This window comes from Quercus lobata, chromosome 9 (assembly GCF_001633185.2).
Source record: "Quercus lobata isolate SW786 chromosome 9, ValleyOak3.0 Primary Assembly, whole genome shotgun sequence".
NCBI lineage: Eukaryota > Viridiplantae > Streptophyta > Magnoliopsida > Fagales > Fagaceae > Quercus > Quercus lobata.
In genome coordinates this window covers 8,860,820-8,881,375 of record NC_044912.1, presented here as the reverse complement: position 1 = coordinate 8,881,375, position 20,556 = coordinate 8,860,820, and the positions used below count along the sequence as shown (strand labels likewise).

At 33.2% G+C, this 20,556-nt stretch overlaps 1 protein-coding gene across 2 annotated transcripts; it reads right to left on the bottom strand.

The window, feature by feature from the left end:
- Nucleotides 1-13,360: 13,360 nt before the first annotated feature.
- Nucleotides 13,361-17,280, bottom strand: LOC115959145. 2 transcript variants are annotated; one of them, XM_031077452.1, is made up of 2 exons: nucleotides 17,108-17,280; nucleotides 13,361-14,080 (listed from the first exon to the last, which is right to left on the bottom strand). In XM_031077452.1, exon 2 carries the CDS (start codon nucleotides 14,057-14,059, stop codon nucleotides 13,676-13,678), a length of 384 nt encoding a protein of 127 aa, XP_030933312.1. In that variant the 5' UTR covers nucleotides 14,060-14,080; nucleotides 17,108-17,280; the 3' UTR covers nucleotides 13,361-13,675. The 2 variants fall into 2 exon arrangements, with proteins under 2 accessions (XP_030933312.1, XP_030933311.1); XM_031077451.1 differs by having other exon boundaries at nucleotides 13,361-14,077; nucleotides 17,108-17,277.
- Nucleotides 17,281-20,556: the final 3,276 nt, after the last annotated feature.

Sequence of the window (20,556 nt, the reverse complement as noted above, 5' to 3'; positions counted from 1 at the left end):
CAGTTACTTTCCAAAGGTTGATTGGATTTGGAGTCATGTGTGATGTGAGTGAGGAAAGTCCTACTAAGTACTAAGTACTAACTTTCGTTTCTTTTATATTTTATTAACAGTACATTGCTATTTAGCATTATATAAATGTGCGTGTATAAAGCAAACTTTTTTCCTTCCAGAATAAAAGAGAGAAGAATGTTGTGTATTAAATTTGTTTCAGACATTTACTCTCACGTTTGTTTCTGTGTAAAATCGTTTTCCTATGGAAACTTTATAGGAAGTTCTAGAAAAATAAAGAATGCACCAGTTACTTGGGTTGTTAACAATCTTTATTATACCACCGCACACCCTTGGTGTGTTGGTCACTTTATAAGTATAAGTGCTTGTCGGGTGTGAGGGGCAAGGGTTGGAGTTCAAGTCTCCAAAAGGGAGTTTCACACACATATATATTTAGATTAAGTTATAGTAGAATTTCTATCTTGTAAAAAAAAAAAAAAAAAGATCTTCATTATAATGAGTCCAAATCTTCTATCACACTTTTCCTGCTCCACTATATAATCCACAAATAAAAACATGCCACATGTCCATCTAATTTATTACATGCTAAATTTATACCTTCTATTATTTCAATTTTCTAAAATAAATAAATAAATAACCCATCATATTTAGGTAATTGAAATAATAAAAGGTATAAATTTAGCATTTAATAAATTAGATAGACATGTAGCATGTTTTTATTTGTGGAGTATATAGTGGAGTAAGAAGAGTAGGACAGAAGATTTGGACTCCATTATAATACTGCGCTCATAAATTAGGTTCCATCTTGTTGTGGGTCCTTTATTTCTTCAATCTCAAAGTTCCAAAAGAAAATCAAATAGATTCAACAAAAGTTCATATATTTTAAGAGGGGAAGATCTTTGAAATTTTGGACAAGACTCATACTCATTTTTGTTTCTTTTCTTCTTACCTATTGTCGAGGGGGAATTGAGCCTCTATCTAAGATGTTGGGAAGCCAAGCCGAAACTCGACTATGGGCTCTTAAGATGGTACCCAAAGGCTTTCGGTGTGTTGACAAAGCCTATCTAAGCAAGAAACAAAAGCTGCACATGACAAAACAGCAATAAAAGCCCAATGAAAAACACGTTACAATACTTAATTAGTACATTAATGGTTCTGGTCTGATAGTTCAAATCAGTCCTCTAATGGTATGGTATTATCTCCAGTAGTAGGGTAATTTCAGGTTAATATGTGTGTTTACATGGTAAAAAATCATATTTTTTTCTATTATTATTAAGTCAACATGAGGGAGAACTTCAACAGTTTCCAAAATATTATAGCCTTCATCATAATAATAATAAACAAGGATTAAAGACTCCATAGTTACAAATAAAAGAGGAAAAATATAATGGAATGAAGGGAGAGAAAGATCCCCAGCTTAGTGCAACAAGTATTAAACTAAGATTTTGGTGAGTATGTGTGCATAAGGCATGAATGAGGTGAATGTGGGTTGTTTTGAGTGAGTGGGATAGGATTAATACTGAGATTGAATCTTTTTGTGAGTAATGGGCTATTTATGACTAATTGGAGGACATTTTTGAGCTGTGATTATGTAAAGAGGGGGAGAAGAATATCTAGGATTAGATGAGTGTAGGTTAAAGATGATGAGTGGTGAGGTTAAGGAGAGCTAAACCACCAGCAAAAATGGCAAACGAACCCCAAAGTCTCAGAAGGGGGTAGCTGTTCCTTTGTGGGCTGAGGTCCTTATGCTTTTATAATGGAGTTTAGAGAAGCATTAATTAATAAGCATCCAAAAAAACGCAGGTCTAATTCAGGGGAGCAGGTCAGCTGAATTAATAACCTGGATTTGCCCTAAAAGTTGGAGATTTGCTTTTGGGGCTATTTTGCTTCTTTGGGCAAGGTAGTATTTGGAGTAATCTTGCATTAAATGCTAAGATTGCTAAGATTGTGTTTAGCCAATGGGATTAAGGCAAGTATTAAAGAAAAATCCTAATGCTACAATTAAGATTTGGATCATAAGAAGTAGGATTAAACACCCTAAGCCAGGTGTCAAAGTTTAAGCCCACTTCAGAGGGTTCCGTTGGAAATCCCTTTATACTTTCCAAACCACATGTTCCCAATTTTTTCCCCTTTAGGATTCATGGGCTTGGCATATGAATCACGTCTTGAACGTTTTTTTAACTTTTATAGCATCAATTTGTTGAAGATTGGATAATTTGGTTTTAGCTCCCCTTTCGCTAGAGGTGCAGTCCTGAGGAAGATGATTGAATCCCTTCATCCTTTTGACTTCAGCTGATATGACAGCCATTGGGTACTGTTCACGTTAGGTAGAGGGTGGCAGAAAACTGATGGGACAGCCCCTAGTTCATCCTCAAAGACTTGGTCCTCTTGTAGGGGGCTCTATTTGTTTCTTTGGTTAGGGATGAACAGGGGTTGGTTGCCCACTTTCAACCCTCTTGCTGGGACCTTTTTGGGCTGGAACTTTGTTTCATTTTAGCACCTTTAGTTGGGCCTACAAAATGGGCATTAAAGACATGCTTTGCAATGAGTTTTTTACTCCTCATGGGCTTTAAATAACTTCTCATAATTTTTACTATGGATTATTTTGTAAATGATATTTTCCTTGGGGCTTTTTTAAATAATGGCCTCCAATATTTTTCTTGAGAATAATATTTATCATGGGTTTTAAATAAATATGGTAACAATCACTATAATGGAATAATGTGATGTTTTCATGAGTTTCTCTATAGATAATCATAATGGACATGTAGGATAAATATTATGAATGCTGTGATGTAAGATGGATATTGAACATGAGTTTATAATATGAAATAAATAAATGTCATGGGTCTAATAATCATATCTTTCCATGGGTTTTTATAAGATGATCGCCATGAGTTTTGAGAGTAGATAATTCATAAATTTCATGAGCTTGTAATATTATGTTAATAGGTTTAAGGATCTAAAGTATTGTTCATTATTGGACTTTTAAGTGAAATAATTATGATATAGTATTTTGCCAAGTATTGATGACCTTGGGCTTTTGATAAATAGTGCCGATAAGAATTGGGTTTTGATGTTACCAATGAGAATTGGGTTTTGATGTTGCCAATGTGAATTAGGTTTTGATATTGCCAATGTGAATTGGGTTTTGGATAAATAAATCGCCATGGGTTCAAACCATGGGATTTGATCAGGGATTTGAATCCCATTGATAAAATTGTTTTGCCATGGATTTGAATCATGGGCTCTTCAAATATTGTCAAGCATAAGTATTATTAGGCTTTAAATAGAATAAGATGTGTGTATTGGATTCATAAGACCGGTTTTGGGCTTAGCTAAATAATGATAATAGATTTGGATAAAATAGGAGTTTTTTTGTGATAGTTTATATCATGACCCAATTTAGATAATGAGATATGAAATATTTGTGATTAACATAATAATAGAGCCAAAAAGTTATTGGGAAAACCCAATAACTTATAGTGATATAAATAGGTGGTACTCAAATAAAGTTAGGTGTAAAAAAAGTACCTTAACACCTATATATATAGGGTTGGGTTCAAATTACACATAATGTAACTCTAAGCAATATTACATCACCTAATAACTTATTATTGAATTTGTTTAAAATCTCACTATTGGATTACATATTCTATATATATTCCTAACATGCATGTCAATTTTCATGCTAATCAGATATAATTTACAATTCGATCCATAAACTCATATTTTATGTATTATTTTAAACTACAAAAGTTTGAATTTAAATAATTGAATGATGTCATAACTATTGATCTTTGATCACCTTAAAATTTTGTAAGCATGTAGAATATACGAAGATAATGTAATCCTTTTACCCAAAAAAAAGATAATGTAATCCAACAGTGAATTTGTCAATATTCCCATCCAATTAAAAAATATTGAATGGTATAATATTACGTAGCATTCTTTGAATTTATTTATTAACTTTTTAAAAAAAAATAAAAAAAAATTAAACACCAAAATCACATTGGGTTTTTTAGATACTTAATGGCAACGTACCTAATGAAAGTAGAAGGAATGATTGAATCGAGAACAAATGAAAAAGATTTTTTTTTTTTTTTTTTTTAAAAAAAAAAAAAGAAAAAGTAAAGTTTGGGGGAAAAAAAAAAGACCAAAATTAGAGAGCATCAAAATTAATATATAATTTAGCCTTAATATATACACACATATATATGTATATATATATATATATATATTTTTTTTTTTTTCATCAAAAAAGAAGAAGTCAAACGATCAAATAAATATAACCCATAACCTGTATAAACTCTCTCTCAACCTAACAGTCAACAAGAAGGAAAGAGGGGATGATGAAGAACGGTTTGGGTGAGAAGTAATAGTTTTTTTGGTGTATAGAATTTAATCTATCAACAAATAAAAATTATTAAGTGTTAGTATTATTATTATTATTATTATTTTTTTGAGGGGGATTAATTAGTATTATTTTTTATGAGCTTCTTCTTTTTGTTTATTATGAACGCATGGTATGATCACCTTATCTATATATAAAATAATAGGTGAAGCAGAGAGAGTGTGAAATTGAATTCCAAATTAGAACTCTAATTTTGTGCCATGTGTCTAGAATCTGAAATTAAAGTTGAATTTTGTATCATGTGGCTAAATGTATGTGGGCTCATTCTCATTAAAACCACTTCTATGTATCGGGTCAAGTGAGTTACTATACTAATTAAGTTTTTTCTTGATTTTGTAGTCAAACATGAAAACTAAAGAGATTAATATCGGTGATAAGAACTTGGTTTGGGTACATTGCATAATTTCCAAAAAGATAGCAAAGCTAGAGTTTGCATCTTTGTTATAAATTGCTTACAAAGTTTGCATCTTTACATTTGCACTGAGTTTCAGATTAAAGTACTTTCTTCTTGGTTCTAACACTGAGTTTTGTTTACTATTCACTTACAAAGTTTGCATCTTTACATTTGTTATAAATTGCTAATATGTGATTAGATGCTGTAAGGACACGATTCGCAACGAACCATAGCAGTGTTGGACTCGCTCGTGAAAAGGCCCAAACAATATCATTTGTAGAGCATGGGTTTGAAAGGCTAGGCCTTAATCACCAGGCAGTGGGTTTTTCGTGATATCCATACATGGTTAAGTTGTCTTCGCCCCTGAAATCTTTCTCCTGGAGGCGGGCTGGGAGGCTCTGGTTTTTGGCCATTTTTCCCAACTCTCTGGCATGAATTACTTTCTTTCCCTTTTATACTAGCTTGTGTTTTTTTATCCTTCGTCCACGTGTAGGATTGACATTCCAAGACTGATACTTGTCCCATCAGCCCCTACCCGGAGTGGTTAGGGGTGGTTGAAAAAGCTGGAGAGCATGACTCTGTCAAGTGCAGAGTATTGAATGGCAGTAAGGGCAGTTTTTCCCGGTCGTTACACTTTCCAGCATACCCTTTTCTATTGGCACAGATATTTTAGATTTTTTCTCAAGTTGTTTCTATACCATTTTTGCCCTTTCTTCCGAGGAGACTTTGGACTGGCCGAGGACTGAATTATCCTCGACTGTATCCCAATGCTATTTTGTACTTGCATTACCGTGCCTGGGCCATAACCTTCCTCGGCTTGGGCCTTTGAGCCCCAACGAATAAATGGAGCTGGCCCAAATATCGTTGGGCCCCACAATAGCCCCTCAAAACCCTGCTGTCCGATCTCTTGGTTGGAGAGGAGGGTTTTGGTAATACTGAGCCTTTATTATGACTCATTTAATTCAGCCTTTCATTAATGTTGGCGGTTCTCCATCTGCCCAGGAAATGTACCGGTCTAAGAGTCATTCTTTTGAATTTACCCCTGACGCGTTCTCGCCGTTTAATTATCCGAAACGCGCCTTTAATGACTTCTATTTACGAGACTACTTAAATTCGATGGTTTGTTTGATGATGTGGGGAAGTGGAACGCGTACATCCTCGTTTACAGATTCTCTTAGAAATCTGGATAAATTTAAATACCTTCCGTTTTGGCCTTCATATAAGAAGAAAAGTTGGAGGCTATTGCTCTTGTACAGAGACCCTTTTTATCCTTCTGAAATCTGAAATCCTTAGCCTCCTCTAGAGTTTACTTTACCCGCTAGTTATACATTAAATTGCGATACGTTCACCATAATAATAAGTAATGAAGGAACCATACCCCTCCCAAAAACACCATGTTTTAATAAAGTTCGAAATGGCTCGGTCAGGGTAGGGATGGCGGAGACTCAAGATCTGTCTCACCTTTCTTTCAGCCAAAATCGGAAGCAGGGGCTCGTCACGTCAAACTTTCGGCGTAACTGAGCCGAGGACACCCATTATCAGTACCAGCCGCTCTCTCATGAGTATAGCTAACATGGCACCAGTGTGTTAAGAGTCAGGACTGAGGCAGGGACTAAGTGCCCCTGCTTCTTCCTCTCTTCGTTCACTGGTGTCTCCTTTTGCCTCTCTTTCTTCTTCTTTCCACCACCAGATCCATCCTGGTGCTTTTCCTTCTCCCTTTTTTTCTCCTCTTTCTTTCCTTTCATCTCCTCCCTCTTTTTCTCCTCCTTCTTTTCATTCATCTCCTCCATCTTCTTCTGAAGAAGGTCCTTCTCTCAATATGGGCACTACTGGGGCAGAGTTTAGAAGGATTTCGGAGACGAGTTTAAAAAGGCATCTGATTGTTTACTTGTCTGCATTGTTGTTGTTGTTGTTGTTGTTTTTTTTTTTTTTTTTTTTTTTTTTTTTTTTTTTTTTTTATTGTTTTGGTAATCCACCTTTTGTATAGGCTTGTTTAAGCTCCTCTTTGTATGTTGTAATACATCTTTATATTAATAAAAATTGTTATTACTTTACTTCACATGTTCTATTTCTATATTTTCGAAATGATAATGCAGTGAATAGACGTACAATCTTGCAAATTCGTTTTATTTTTAAACTTTGACCGACGTCTAGGACCAAAGTCCTAATTAATAAAAAGATCTTACTCTGTGTTTATAGAAACAATCCGGCTTAATAATACTGAATCGAACAAGTGATACTTAGGGTTGAAACTCCTATTAGGTAGAAAAAGAAAGGACATTATGATAAGTTTACTGAGTCAGCCTGGCACAATACCGCCGACCTTAGAGTACAATACTTGGGGCCGTAATCCCTTATCAAAGAGAGAGGCGCTATTATGAACTTGCGAGTGCTGTTCGGCACAATAATATAACATTGAATTAATGACATTTAGGGTCAAAATATTTGCTAAGGAAAATATATTATCATAACTTTAATAGAGTTGTTTGGCACAACAATGTCATCCTGCGAAAACAACACTTACCCCAAAAATAGCCGAGACGACAACTGAAAGCTCGATGCGGTGTAGGAAGTAACCATCCGAAGATATACCACCCGCAAAATGAACAGCCCCTCTAGGTTGCTGAATAGTGGGGCGTTTCACCATCTTCTTAACACTTTTAATAGCTTTAACCTTTTATAGTATTTGAGCCGAGGATAGAGTAACTTAGAATTTTTATTAAGTAGCCGACCTTACGAAACTCAGTTTTTCTTCGAAAACTCGATTTCCCCCATAGGTTTGAGTCCGAGGACCATACAATACCTTGGTTCTGTCCAAAACTCAGTTTTCTTGTCCAAGTAGTTGGTTTCCCCATAGGTTTGAGTCCGAGGACCATACAATACCTTGGTTATGTCCAAAACTCAGTTTTCTCATCCAAGTAGTTGGTTTCCCCATAAGTTTGAGTCCGAGGACCATACAATACCTTGGTTCTGTCCAAAACTCAGTTTTCTCGTCCAAGTAGTTGGTTTCCCCATAGGTTTGAGTCCGAGGACCATACAATACCTTGGTTCTGTCAAAAACTCAGTTTTCTCGTCCAAGTAATTGGTTTCCCCATAGGTTTGAGTCCGAGGACCATACAATACCTTGGTTCTGTCCAAAACTCAGTTTTTTCATCCAAGTAGTTGGTTTCCCCATAGGTTTGAGTCCGAGGACCATACAATACCTTGGTTCTGTCCAAAACTCAGTTTTCTCATCCAAGTAGTTGGTTTCCCCATAGGTTTGAGTCCGAGGACCATACAATACCTTAGTTCTGTCTAAAACTCAGTTTATTTTTTGCGTGGGACCTTGGTTTTAGAGGAGTTAGCTCCTCGGCCAAGCCCCTAGAATTATCCATGCGATTAACGCTACCAAGCGTAGCTCCTAGTCAAGAAGCATAGCCCCTAGCGAAATTTTACGCTAAAACTCTATAACCAGTTGTTAGAAATGACAAAGGAACTCTCTCGACCTACCGCCTATGCCAACACACAAGCCTTTCCCACAAACGGCGCCAATTGTAAGGACACAATTTGCAACGAACCATAGCAGTGTTGGGCTAACTCGTGAAAAGGCCCAAACAATATCATTTGTAGAGCATGGGTTTGAAAGGCTAGGCCTTGGTCACCAGGCGGTGGGTTTTTCGTAATATCCATACATGGTTAAGTTGTCTTCGCCCCTGAAGTCTTTCTCTTGGAGGCAGGCTGGGAGGCTCTAGTTTTTGGCCATTTTTCCCAACTCTCTGGCATGAATTACTTTCTTTCCCTTTTATACTAGCCTGTGTTTTTTTATCATTCGTCCACGTGTAGGATTGACACTCCAAAACTGATACTTGTCCTATCAGCCCCTACCCGGAGTGGTTGGGGGTGGTTGAAAAGCTGGAGAGTATGGCTCTGTCAGGTGCAGAGTATTGAATGGCAGTAAGGGCAGCTTTCCCCTGTCGTTACACTTTCCAACATACCCTTTTCTATTGGCACAGATATTTTAGATTTTTTCCCAAGTTGTTTCTATATCATTTTTGCCCTTTCTTCCGAGGAGACTTTGGACTGGCCGAGGACTGAATTATCCTCGGCTGTATCCCAATACTATTTTGTACTTGCATTACCGTGTCTGGGCCATAACCTTCCTCGGCTTGGGCCTTTGAGCCCCAACGAATAAATGGAGCTGGCCTAAATATCGTTGGGCCCCACAGATGCACATTATGCCTAAAATTCACTATCCTTATATTTGGCTTTTTGTTCAGATTTGACACCTATAACAATGAAGAAAGCACTGTTGTGGACCGATGGATGATACTTTTTGCAGGCTGCAAAGGAACTTAGTGATCAATGGAATCTCACGCGAATTGGAGAGGACCTGGCTGTAGATGTCTGGATGGTAGATGTGAGTCACTATATTTTTAAAATGTTCAGTGAAGGTAAAGGTTATGAACAATGTAAATTTTCCGAAGAGAGATTTATTATTCTATATTTACGCAAGTTTGGTCGCCTTCTTGGAGTGGATCACTCTACCCTGTCTTTCTACTGGAATTTTTTATTCAAATTGTTACAATTTAATTCGAAATTTTATTTGAATTTTCCTATTATTGTTACTATCATATATTATCATTCCAATTGTTCAATTAGAATCTGAAATTAGAGTCCAATTTTACTATACACGTGTATAATCTAATTATTTTTAATTTTGCTGTCATGTGCAAAAGCCAGTGAAAAATTAATAATACATTAAACACTCATGTTTTGGGAATCGGTAGTACCAATCTAAATCCATTGGACTTACTTCGTGATAATACAACTTTGAAGGATGATTAAAAACACGCACAGACCCCTCTCTCTATAAAAAGAGATTGGAGAGAATTTCTTTTATCAGCCATGGAACTTCAGATGTTTTTTCTTCACACAAATGCCCATCATGTTACAAAATGACCAATCGTAAAACTACAAAATGAGTACAACTCTGAGGGTTTTTTTTTTTTTTTTTTTTTAAATTTTAAATTTTTTAAGCTGCGAAAATTTCAATCACCAATAGAGATTGAAGATTCAAAAGCATGAATGGATCTTTTGGATAAACATTGTCACCAAGGTTCATCTTTCTGTGTAAAATATATATACTGCTAAGTTTTATTAATGAAAATTTCTGATTAATAATATGAATTTAGACTTAACTGAGTATTTTAAACATGAATAAACTCATGATTAATAATATATCCATTCCCGTGCGGTAGCACGGGGCTACATACTAGTTATTGTTAATGCTACATACAAAATTAATGAATAATTTCCCTAGAAAAATATGGATCCACACTTAAGGAACAACCTAACATGAATTTCACTCTAATTAATCAAGTCAATTGAACTTTTCAATGGTTTAACCAATATAATATCTAAGATCTTCGGTACTCACAATATATTAACAAGAGTCCTTAATCAATTTAATTATATATAAATAAATTATTAATTGAATTTGATCTAAACAAATTATGAGATGAAAAATATTTTGAATTTAACTATTATAATATTTAATATAAATATCCCAGTCAATACACACTACAAACATGTACTCATTTTTTGTCAAACAATGAAATAAATAAATATAGCCTTCTCTCTCTCTCAACCTTACAACAAGGGATGGGAAAAGAGAAGAAGATAGATGGAAAGGAATTTGGATAATAGTAATATAGAAAGTGGTATTTTGTTTTGGAGACCACAATTAAGAGTAGCAAATAATTAAAAAAATGTTTTTTTTATTATAAATTTATTAAGATTTCTGGACCACATACAGAAAATGCATACTCTTTATATGGTAACTTATCCAATGAAATAACATAGTATTAGCGAATTATTTAATGCTATAAAAATAATCAATAATGCCTTCAAAATATGGATCCATACTCGCTTCTTGGAGTGATAATGTGAATTTTACACTATAACAAAGTCAACTAAGTAACCTTATCAATAATTAATCAATATAACATCTAAAGGAAAATTCTTAGGTAGTCATTCCTCTTACATTCATGGTAGACCCCACCATAAATTTACATAGAAATTATTATTTTTACATTTTTATATATTTTAGATCAATTTATTTTTGACCTTTTTTGTACCAACTTAATTTTTTTTTTAAACAAATATAGGCTTGTTTGCAAGATTGAGCTTAACTTGTTTTGAGCCAGTATTTAGGTTAAATTTGGCTTAATTAAAAACAGAGAGAGAGAGAGATATAATTTTGAAAAATAAATAATATTTCAATAAAATGTAGTGTAAAATAGATAATCTGATATTAGTGTTTTTGAAAAATGATTATGTAAAATAGAAAAAATAGGTTCTTAGGTTAGAATAAACAAGACTTTGTACGAGCTCATGCAAATGCTCTGTATTCCATATCTCAACTATTTGCGCATTATCTAAGAACAATAATACTTTTGGACAAAGTTTGACGACAAATTTTGTTGAAACTTAAATTATAACTTTACTCGATATATATATATATATATATATATTATTGAATTTGAATTTTGACAAATCCACCATTAGATTACATTTTCTTTTTATATCCTCAATACTTACAAAATTTCCATAATATCAAAAGTTAATAACTATGTTATTAATCAAATATTTAAATTTCAAATTTTTGTAGTTTAAAATTATGCATAAAAAATAATTTTATAAATCAAATAGTAAATAATATCCAATCAGCACAAAATTTAATATGCATGTTAAAAATCTAAAGAACATGTAATTTGATGGTTTAATTTTCTTTGGCTTGTTCTTTAAATCCAATAATGAGGAAATGGTCGTCACACCCTAGCCTTTTGCCACTAAATATCGATCGACCTTCTTTTTAGATTCTCATGTAGATATCATGATCAGGTATGTTTATACATCTTTCTGCTATAACAACAATCTACATTGGCTAGCATATTATTGACTATGGTTGAATCGAATTCTTGTTGAATATAATTTAATTGATAGTTGTACCATGCCTTGTTTTTCTTTTTAGTTTCTATGCTTCTTGATGAATATCTTGTGAATCTTATGACTTTGAAATTCTCAATGTGGGTATACTTGGGAGCATGTTGGCCGGTTCAACACATTTTATGTCCTTAGGCAACAACTTAAAGTGAGGCCTTTTATGAAGAGTTATTAGTTTCTTATAATATCCCAATAATGTTACTTATTGAACGCTTTTTACAAAAAGTTATCAATTTGATTTTTTTTTTTAAACAACTTCATACTCGATTGAATTGGTTTCTTTGTACTAATACAACTATGATCATGCCAAAATCATGACATATTAACTATGTTATTAGCATGTTAAATGTCTTTCATGCAAAATATAGCCACATTTTTATGAAGATTTTTTATATGTGTAAATTATTTTAAATATAAAATAAAAGTTTTAAAACTTGCAAATTTTAAATGGCGTCGTTTATATTGAATACCTCAATTAAACTTTAAATAGATTCTTTTCATCCCTCAAATTTATGGTCTAGAAAAATATGTCTAGTCTAGGGCGTCTAAATACATTTTATACTTCCTTCATATATAAATGAATTAATCAATTAACATCTAAAAGAAAATTCGTAGGTGCTCTCTCCTCTCATATCCATGGTGGATCCCACCATGAATTTAATAAGTTGATTCACCATGAATATGAGAGGAAAGAACATCATTCATTATACTTCAGTATACTTAAGAATTACTCACATCTATGATCATTGTTATTCAAAAAATATTTATAAAATTCCTTTGTAAGTTTCAAAGTTCTAAAATATATTATTAATTGAAATTGAACACCATGGAAGACAAACTTTAGATCATTAAATCAAGGTTTGGGGATATCAAAAACCCTCCCTCTCTTATTAGAAAAATACTTAGGACTTGGCAAAGCAGAACATATCGAGAGGTGAAGTATTTGGGCTCGACAGGGCACACAACTAGGAGTAGGAGTAAGCCCAAAAATAGACCAGATGGTTATGAATAGTACAACCTCCTTTTAAGTAATTGGTACATATAATTTCATCCTTTTAAGGTCTTAAAGCAATCTCAAGTAGAGCTTGATTTTATGATTTCATCCCTCTAAAAGCGCGACCCCTAAAGTTGTGATGGTTGAGAGTAATACCTTATCATGAGGCCACTGTGACTGATCAACAAAACATGTTGGGTGGCGGAAAAATGCTGGGCTTTCAAGTGGGGGAGCTTTTGGTAAGGCAAGGCAGTCTTTGATACGATGGATGAAGGCAGGTGTGGCCACTGCTTCCCAGAGTTTTGGGTTTGGATTAACGTTTTGTTGATTTGCTAATTTGCTGATTTTTTTGAAAAATCAGTAAAAGTACAATTGTACTTTAAAAAAAAAAAAATTAGTAAGGCTTAAAAAGTTGTACATAAACAAACTAAAAGAAAAAGGAAAAAAAAGAGTGAGCCACTGATCCATTTGCATGACTCAGTCAGGTGTACAGTGTACTGACGCAAGCTTTGATTTACCAAGGTCCTTGAGCTTATCTCTTTGATATTTTGCAAGATTCAATATTAAAAAAACACAGAAAAGGAGTATCCCATGACATTTTGAATTTCTTGAGGAATAACAATTTCAAGCAGCTAATCAATTTTCTGGAGGAAACATAATGTGCATTTGTGCACTCTAGTGCATAAGATATTTCTCCAGGAAATTCTTTCAAGAACATACACAAAAATGATGTAGAGTGTATGCATATTAAGCCAAGTCCATTAAGCTTTAATAAGAAGACATTTCTACCGTTTATTCATGAAAAAGAAAAAGGAAAAAAGAAGAAAGACCTTATCAAAAAGAAACGTCATAAGAAAAGGAAAGATCAAGAGGGAACCATTCACTTGCTCTTGTCTTCTTCCTTCATCTTCTTCTCCCACTTGCGCTTCTTGTAATCCAGCAACATTTGTGGCATCTCTTGCATCAACCTAGCAGTGTTTGCCCGTTTTTCTGCAGCAATCCTATCACATTTGTGCCCTTTCCTCTTGGTTCTCATCTCTTTCCTCTCTGGATCATATGACCAGTCTTCCCCAGCAAGTAGGACTTCTTTGCGAAGTCTAGCTCTATGACGAGCACTAATGCCAAGGGGTTTCCAGGCCCCTAGCTCCCAGTAACCCCATACACCCTTGGATAGCTCATTCTTGTACTTAACCAACTTCTCCCGCCATGGGTACTGGTAGTCCCCAACTGCCTTCACCACAGATTTTGCCGCTTTGCCTGCCATCAACCTCCCAAAGGTTCTCTGCTAGACAACAGACCAACAAAGTGACAAGGTGCACAACATGTTAATAAATCTAAGTAAGAAAAATGGGGAAGTGGAAAAGAAGAACAAGTGGTCTGAAAAGAAAACTTGATTGAGAAACAATTAAGGCAACATCCATAACAGAATAGAAGTCACTCTTTTTCCATAAATCAATAATAATAAAAATTGATATTACTTCTTCAGCATTCCAGGAGCCTATAATGGATTGCATTAAGCTTTCCATAAGCATTCAACAAATTAGATTGAGGCAACAATAATTTTTTTTTTTTTTAAATCACATGGGCTCAGATGAGAAATTTGGCATTGTTTATAGTATCACTGTCATCACACTGCAGATTAGAGAAGCATAAAATTAAGATGGACTGCATAAACTAGTTTAAAGCAGGTATTTGACTCAACTTAAAAAGGAACAACTTAAAAACAAATACCATGTTCAATATGTGTAAACTATAAGCGATTAAATGATACCCATTTAATAAAAAAATTCACTGAAACTTATAAACACTTTTCCATATGTATCTTTTAAAAAGTATACTATGGTTTCCATCAAATCTTGTTCTATTTAATTTTCAAACAGAGCAAATAGGGATCAGTGTCACAATACACCATATATTTTGATATGTTTAACGCCATTGAATAAGAAAGCACCAGATACGTTATATGGGTCAGATAAAGTTCCAAATGTTGACATGGTAGATCAAGAAAAATGAGGGCACAAATATAATTATATTTATTTTATAATACCTTTATATGTAAATGAATTACACATATAGCCCAAATTCCAAAAAAGTATGTAAAACAAACAGAGATAAAGTCATACTTTACATTTAAATCATAAATCAATATAAAAGATTAACTAAATGACTCGCACAAGATTTCTAAGTAACAAAGTTACAAAAGCGCTAAATTACACATGACTTGGGGTCCATAACTTGAAATCTGATCAAACAAATACAAAGTTTAGCCTAATTCAGCAGATATTATTCTTTTAAAAAGAAGTTTTTTGGAGGAGTGCAACTGCTCTGTGTCTGTGTCTGTGGGGTGTTTCTGTCTCTCTGATTCTAGGATGAGCACGGGTCCTCTCACTCGTCTTAAAATTTAGGAAATCCATTTTTTATTAACACAGAAAACATTTTTTTTGGTCACCACACAGCACTTTTAAGATTAGGAAATGTACACGTTCAGAATATCAAAAAGTACACTTAAACCAACACATTTGGAGCATTTCCTACCAACTTGGACAGGAAAAATAACATTGATTCTTTTTTTTTTTTTTTGACATAAATGAAAAATAACATTGATTCTTGACATAAATGAAATGTGTCAGCAGCACATCAGATGCGTCTTGCAGGGATTTCAGTTCCTCAAGCTGTCTGACACTGTTAGGTGTCAGTGCATAAAACTTGTTGAGTTACTGGCATTTATAGGTTTCGAAATGTGGATTGGAAGTGGATATTTTGAATTGGAATATTAATACGAAATTTCGATGAATATAAGCAATGTAGGTGAGCACAATAATTTGATAATAAAATAAACAAAAATTATTGAAGTGCTTCACTTTTGTTGGGCTTATGCATACAGAAGAACTAACTTTAGATGATGGCAATATTAGATAGCAAAAGCAACAACTACAATTATAAAATTGCTCCACCCATGTTGTACACATTATACTATTATAGTGAAGTACTGACTACTATTTAATAGAAACTTTCCCCTGAGGGAATCATGGACATATTATGGGAAATTAAGTCATGAATTGGCTTTTATATTGTAAGCTAACCCTAGGGAAGACTAGAAGAGAAATTTCAGCTAGGAGATGATGTTTTTACTAAGTAAAAGAGCTTCACATCTTCCATCTAGGGTTCTGAATTATAGTACTGAATATCAAATAATAATAATAATAATAAAAAAGACACTGTTCCAATGCAATTGCTGAGATAAGTATCATTGCAGAGATACACAATTGAATGCCCAATGGTAGGAGTAAATGAAGCACACCCATTTCAAGTGCAAGCAAACAAAGCCAACTGAAGTTTTGTAAGATACAAACTAACACCCGATAATCTTCAATTTGGATTATATCCGAATAGAGAAAGGTAGCTTTGTAAGGTTGGAAAGGATGCAATTTCTAAGCAGCACATTTTTGAATATCAACAATGTTATGCACAACAAATTTGAAAGGCCAAACAGACATTCTATATACCATATTCAGTTTAAAAGTTAGAACTATAACATTGTCAAAAAATACTAAAGTATAAGCAGAAATGAGTATTTTGAATCCAAATCATCCAACAAACATCATCAATACCATTTCCAATTCATGCAAGGAACACCCGTATGAGATCTTTTGTATCATGTATGTAAAACTAGACAACCTTGCCAATGAGCTATAGCTCAGCTTGGCACTTTCTCCTCCCATAATAACGGAATAAAGGGCGAGATTGTGGGTTCAAGACCCATTGGGTGCGAGTGAAAGTTCCCCCCCCCCCCCCCCAAAAAAAAAAAAAGATAATCCAGTTCATACCCCAGTTAAGTAATCAAACTGAATGTAAGCTTATTGGGTTCAAGATCAACAAAATGTAGTTAATAATACAGCATACAACTCTGAATCTCAGCAATACCAATTTTAAATATAAAAAATTTGGACTATTAAGTAATTTTATTCATTACCAATTCAAGTAACAGTTCAGAAATCAATTGGGTATTAGTCATTTCAGGTACTTAACTAAATAAACCCTAACTGATACACAAGTAAAGCAATCACACTGATTCTGTAACCTAATCAAAAACCCAATTTTCTTAAGGGTATATCTTATCTTCAAAGATTAAGATTCTATCGGGCAGAGATTTTTCATGGGGGAAGTAGCAAGAGTATGGAAAACTTATAGAATTACGAACTTTGAAACCATAAACCCTAAACCTCCCTTTAGGTTTATGAGAAAGTAAAAAGATTTCCACATTTTCTCGGCAACCAAACAATTACAAGAGAGAGAGAGAGAGAGATTATACCTAAATCAGCTTCACCGTCGGGACTCGCCGCCGCCGGTCTTCACCTTCAGGCGTCACTGCCGTTCCTTCCTCACTCACCCAACTCTGTCCACTGAAATCAGCTCAGTACTCACTTATGAGGTTTTTTTTTTTGAAAAATGTTAACTTTTACCGCGACTGTCACATACGGACTTTTAGCGGTAGATATTTGATGGTAGGTCTATGTACGCTCGAATCTCTATGCAGTCACGACTAGTATCGTGCAAAAAATATATATATAAACATTTTTTATCTATTACTTAATGTGTTGATCATTTTGATATTATACTAAAAGGTTTAAATGTCAATTTGACACATTTATAATGTTAAAGATTAAATTGATACACAAGATTACAAAATTACAGATTAAATATGTAATTTATCCTTATGTTAATTATCATTTTTTAGGGAGAACTTATTAATTCTTAATTGTCAATTATCAATTGGTTCCTTCATGAGTATTATTAATTTTCAAACATAAAACAAATAAATAATTAAATAGTTTTACGTATTAGATTATAACTTTGTCCCCCTCGAAGAAAAAAAAAAAGAAAAAGATTATAACTTTGTAAGTTTTTTTTAATTAATTTTTTAAAGTAAAATTGTTAATAATCTTTACGTTTTCCTTAAACAATATTTTGTAATAAAATATTCTCAAAAAAAAAATGGTAATATAGCTAATAGTTATTCTTTAGAAGTTGTGTGTATATTATTATTATTATTTTTTTTTTTTTGAGAAAGTATTAATTTAAATATTGATAGCTTTCCTTTATGAGAAGAATCAAAATTCAAACTCATAATCTAGTAATATTACTAGCTTTCCTTTATGAGAAGAATTCAAATTCAAACCCCTCCATGGACTTATTATAACTACATTAAAATAAGTAACACAATTGATTGTTGCCAAGGTTTCAAATTAAAAAAAAAAAAATACAAATACAAATCCAATTATAATTTTACTATTAAAATTTTTTAGAAATTTTAAAAGTTATTTTAATAATATTTAATTCTTATTTCTTAATACTAATAGAAGTTTTATTGTAAATGGTACTTGCACTGTGTGACTTACTAACTATTACAAATTGTACCACATAATTTCACTACTCCAATTAAAACTCAATTATCAAACACCTCAACCCCCCACACCAATGAAGAATGAGATCTCACCAGCTTTAAACCTATTTAGATGTTTAACGTTTGGAAAATAAGGAATTTGGTTCAATTTGAAACTGATCAATTCAACTTTGAACTGTTAGATTTATATGCAATTATGCTAAACAATACTCTTGTTTAGGTGGTTGACAAACAAAAAAATTGGATATCAAACTAGCAACTGATTTACAATTGACTCAGGTTTTGTGGTTCATCAGATATCAAATTATACTTATGTTTGATTCTTAATAGGGACGTGCATTCTAAATAGAAACAACATTCATCCAAGAAAATAAAAAATATAAAGCAAAATTAATGAATTAACAAAATTATTAATGTGGGTTCCAGTTAGCTTAACTGGTAATATCTTTAATGGTTGAATAAGAGATTTGAGATTCAATTCCCGCTTATACCAAAAATCGATTGATGTCTTGGTCTGATAATAAAGAGCTATCATTAACAGCGGATGCCATAGTTTGAAACTCTAAAAAAAAAAAAAAAAAAAAAAACCAAAACTATTCACGTTACATCAGTTATAAAACCCAAGTCATTTCTTGAACCCATCCAAGATGGTAGCCTTTTGCTTTCTATGCCTACATAGAACCAACATCACTCCTTGTCTACTCGCGTAAGTTGACTTGACTTGATCCCCATTGGCATCGCAAAGAGTAGTTCATATAATTATCAATTGAGAAAACAAAATTTTAAGCATGCAACATAAAACTTAATGGGAGTTTAAAAAATTACTAAATATTATTAAAAATAAACTATTAGAGAGCCAGCAATATTAAGAAAACCTTGGGTCATTATGAAAACAATCTTAACAACCTCTAATTATGCATGAAGATACTAATTATGCAAATTGACATAATGCATGAATATATCTAGTGATGACTACATTTTAATGCAAGATTAGATTATTGAAGATGCAACTTCATTTCCTTCTCATCTACCTTTGGATATAATGCAAGATTAGATTATTGAAGATGCAACTTCATTTCCTTCTCATCTACCTTTGGATATATTCGTGCATTATGTGGACCATTGTGCATAATCTGGTCAATTTGCATAATTATGCATGAAGACACTAGAGGCTGTTAATATTGCATAGTAGTGTCTTCATACATAATTCAAACTAGATAACCTTGCCAATGAGCTATAGTTCAGCTGACACTTCCTCCTCCCATAATAACGGGATAAAGGGTGAGATTACATAGAACCAACATCACTCCTTGTCTACTCACGTAAGTTGACTTGACTCGATCCCCATTGGCATCGCAAAGAGTAGTTCATATAATTATCAATTGAGAAAACAAAATTTTAAGCATCCAACATAAAACTTAATGGGAGTTTAAAAAATTACTAAATATTATTAAAAATAAATTATTAGAGAGCCAGCAATATTAAGAAAACCTTGGATCATTATGAAAACAATCTTAACAGCCTCTAATTATGCATGAAGACACTAATTATGCAAATTGACATAATGCATGAATATATCTAGTGATGATTACATTTTAATGCAAGATTAGATTATTGAAGATGCAACTTCATTTCCTTCTCATCTACCTCTGGATATATTCATGCATTATGTGGACCATTGTGCATAATTTGGTCAATTTGCATAATTATGCATGAAGACAGTAGAGGCTGTTAATATTGCATAGTAGTGTCTTCATGCATAATTCAAACTAGATAACCTTGCCAATGAGCTATAGTTTAGCTGGCACTTCTTCCTCCCATAATAATGGGATAAAGGGTGAGATTGCGGGTTCAAGACCCATTGGGTGCGTGTGTAAGTTTCCCTAAAAAATAAACAAGATAACCTCAATCCAGTTTATACCCCAATTAAGTAATCAAATTGAATGTAAGCTAATTGGGTTCAAGATCAACAAAATGTAGTTAATAATACAACACACAACTTTGAATCTCAACAATACCAATTTTAAACCTTAAAAAGAATTGGACTAAAAGTGCAATCAGTGGCTCCAATCCAAAGGGGCAATAAACAAATAATAAAATAAAATAAAATAATTTTATGCATTTCCAATTCAAGTAACAGTTAAGAATTCAATTGGGTATTAGTCATTTCAAGTACTTAACTAGATAAACCCTAACTAATACACAAGTAAAGCAATCACACTAAATCTATAGCCTCAAAATCCAATTTTCTTTAGGGTGTATCTTCAAAGATTAAGAATTAATAGGGCAGGGATTTTGATGGGGGAACTATCAAGAGTATGCAGGTTTTATAATACAAAAAAAAACTTAGAACCATA

Coding starts and splice junctions, on each gene's coding strand:
- LOC115959145 (XM_031077452.1), bottom strand. CDS start 14,059: ATGGCAGGCAAAGCGGCAAAATCTGTGGTGAAGGCAGTTGGGGACTAC.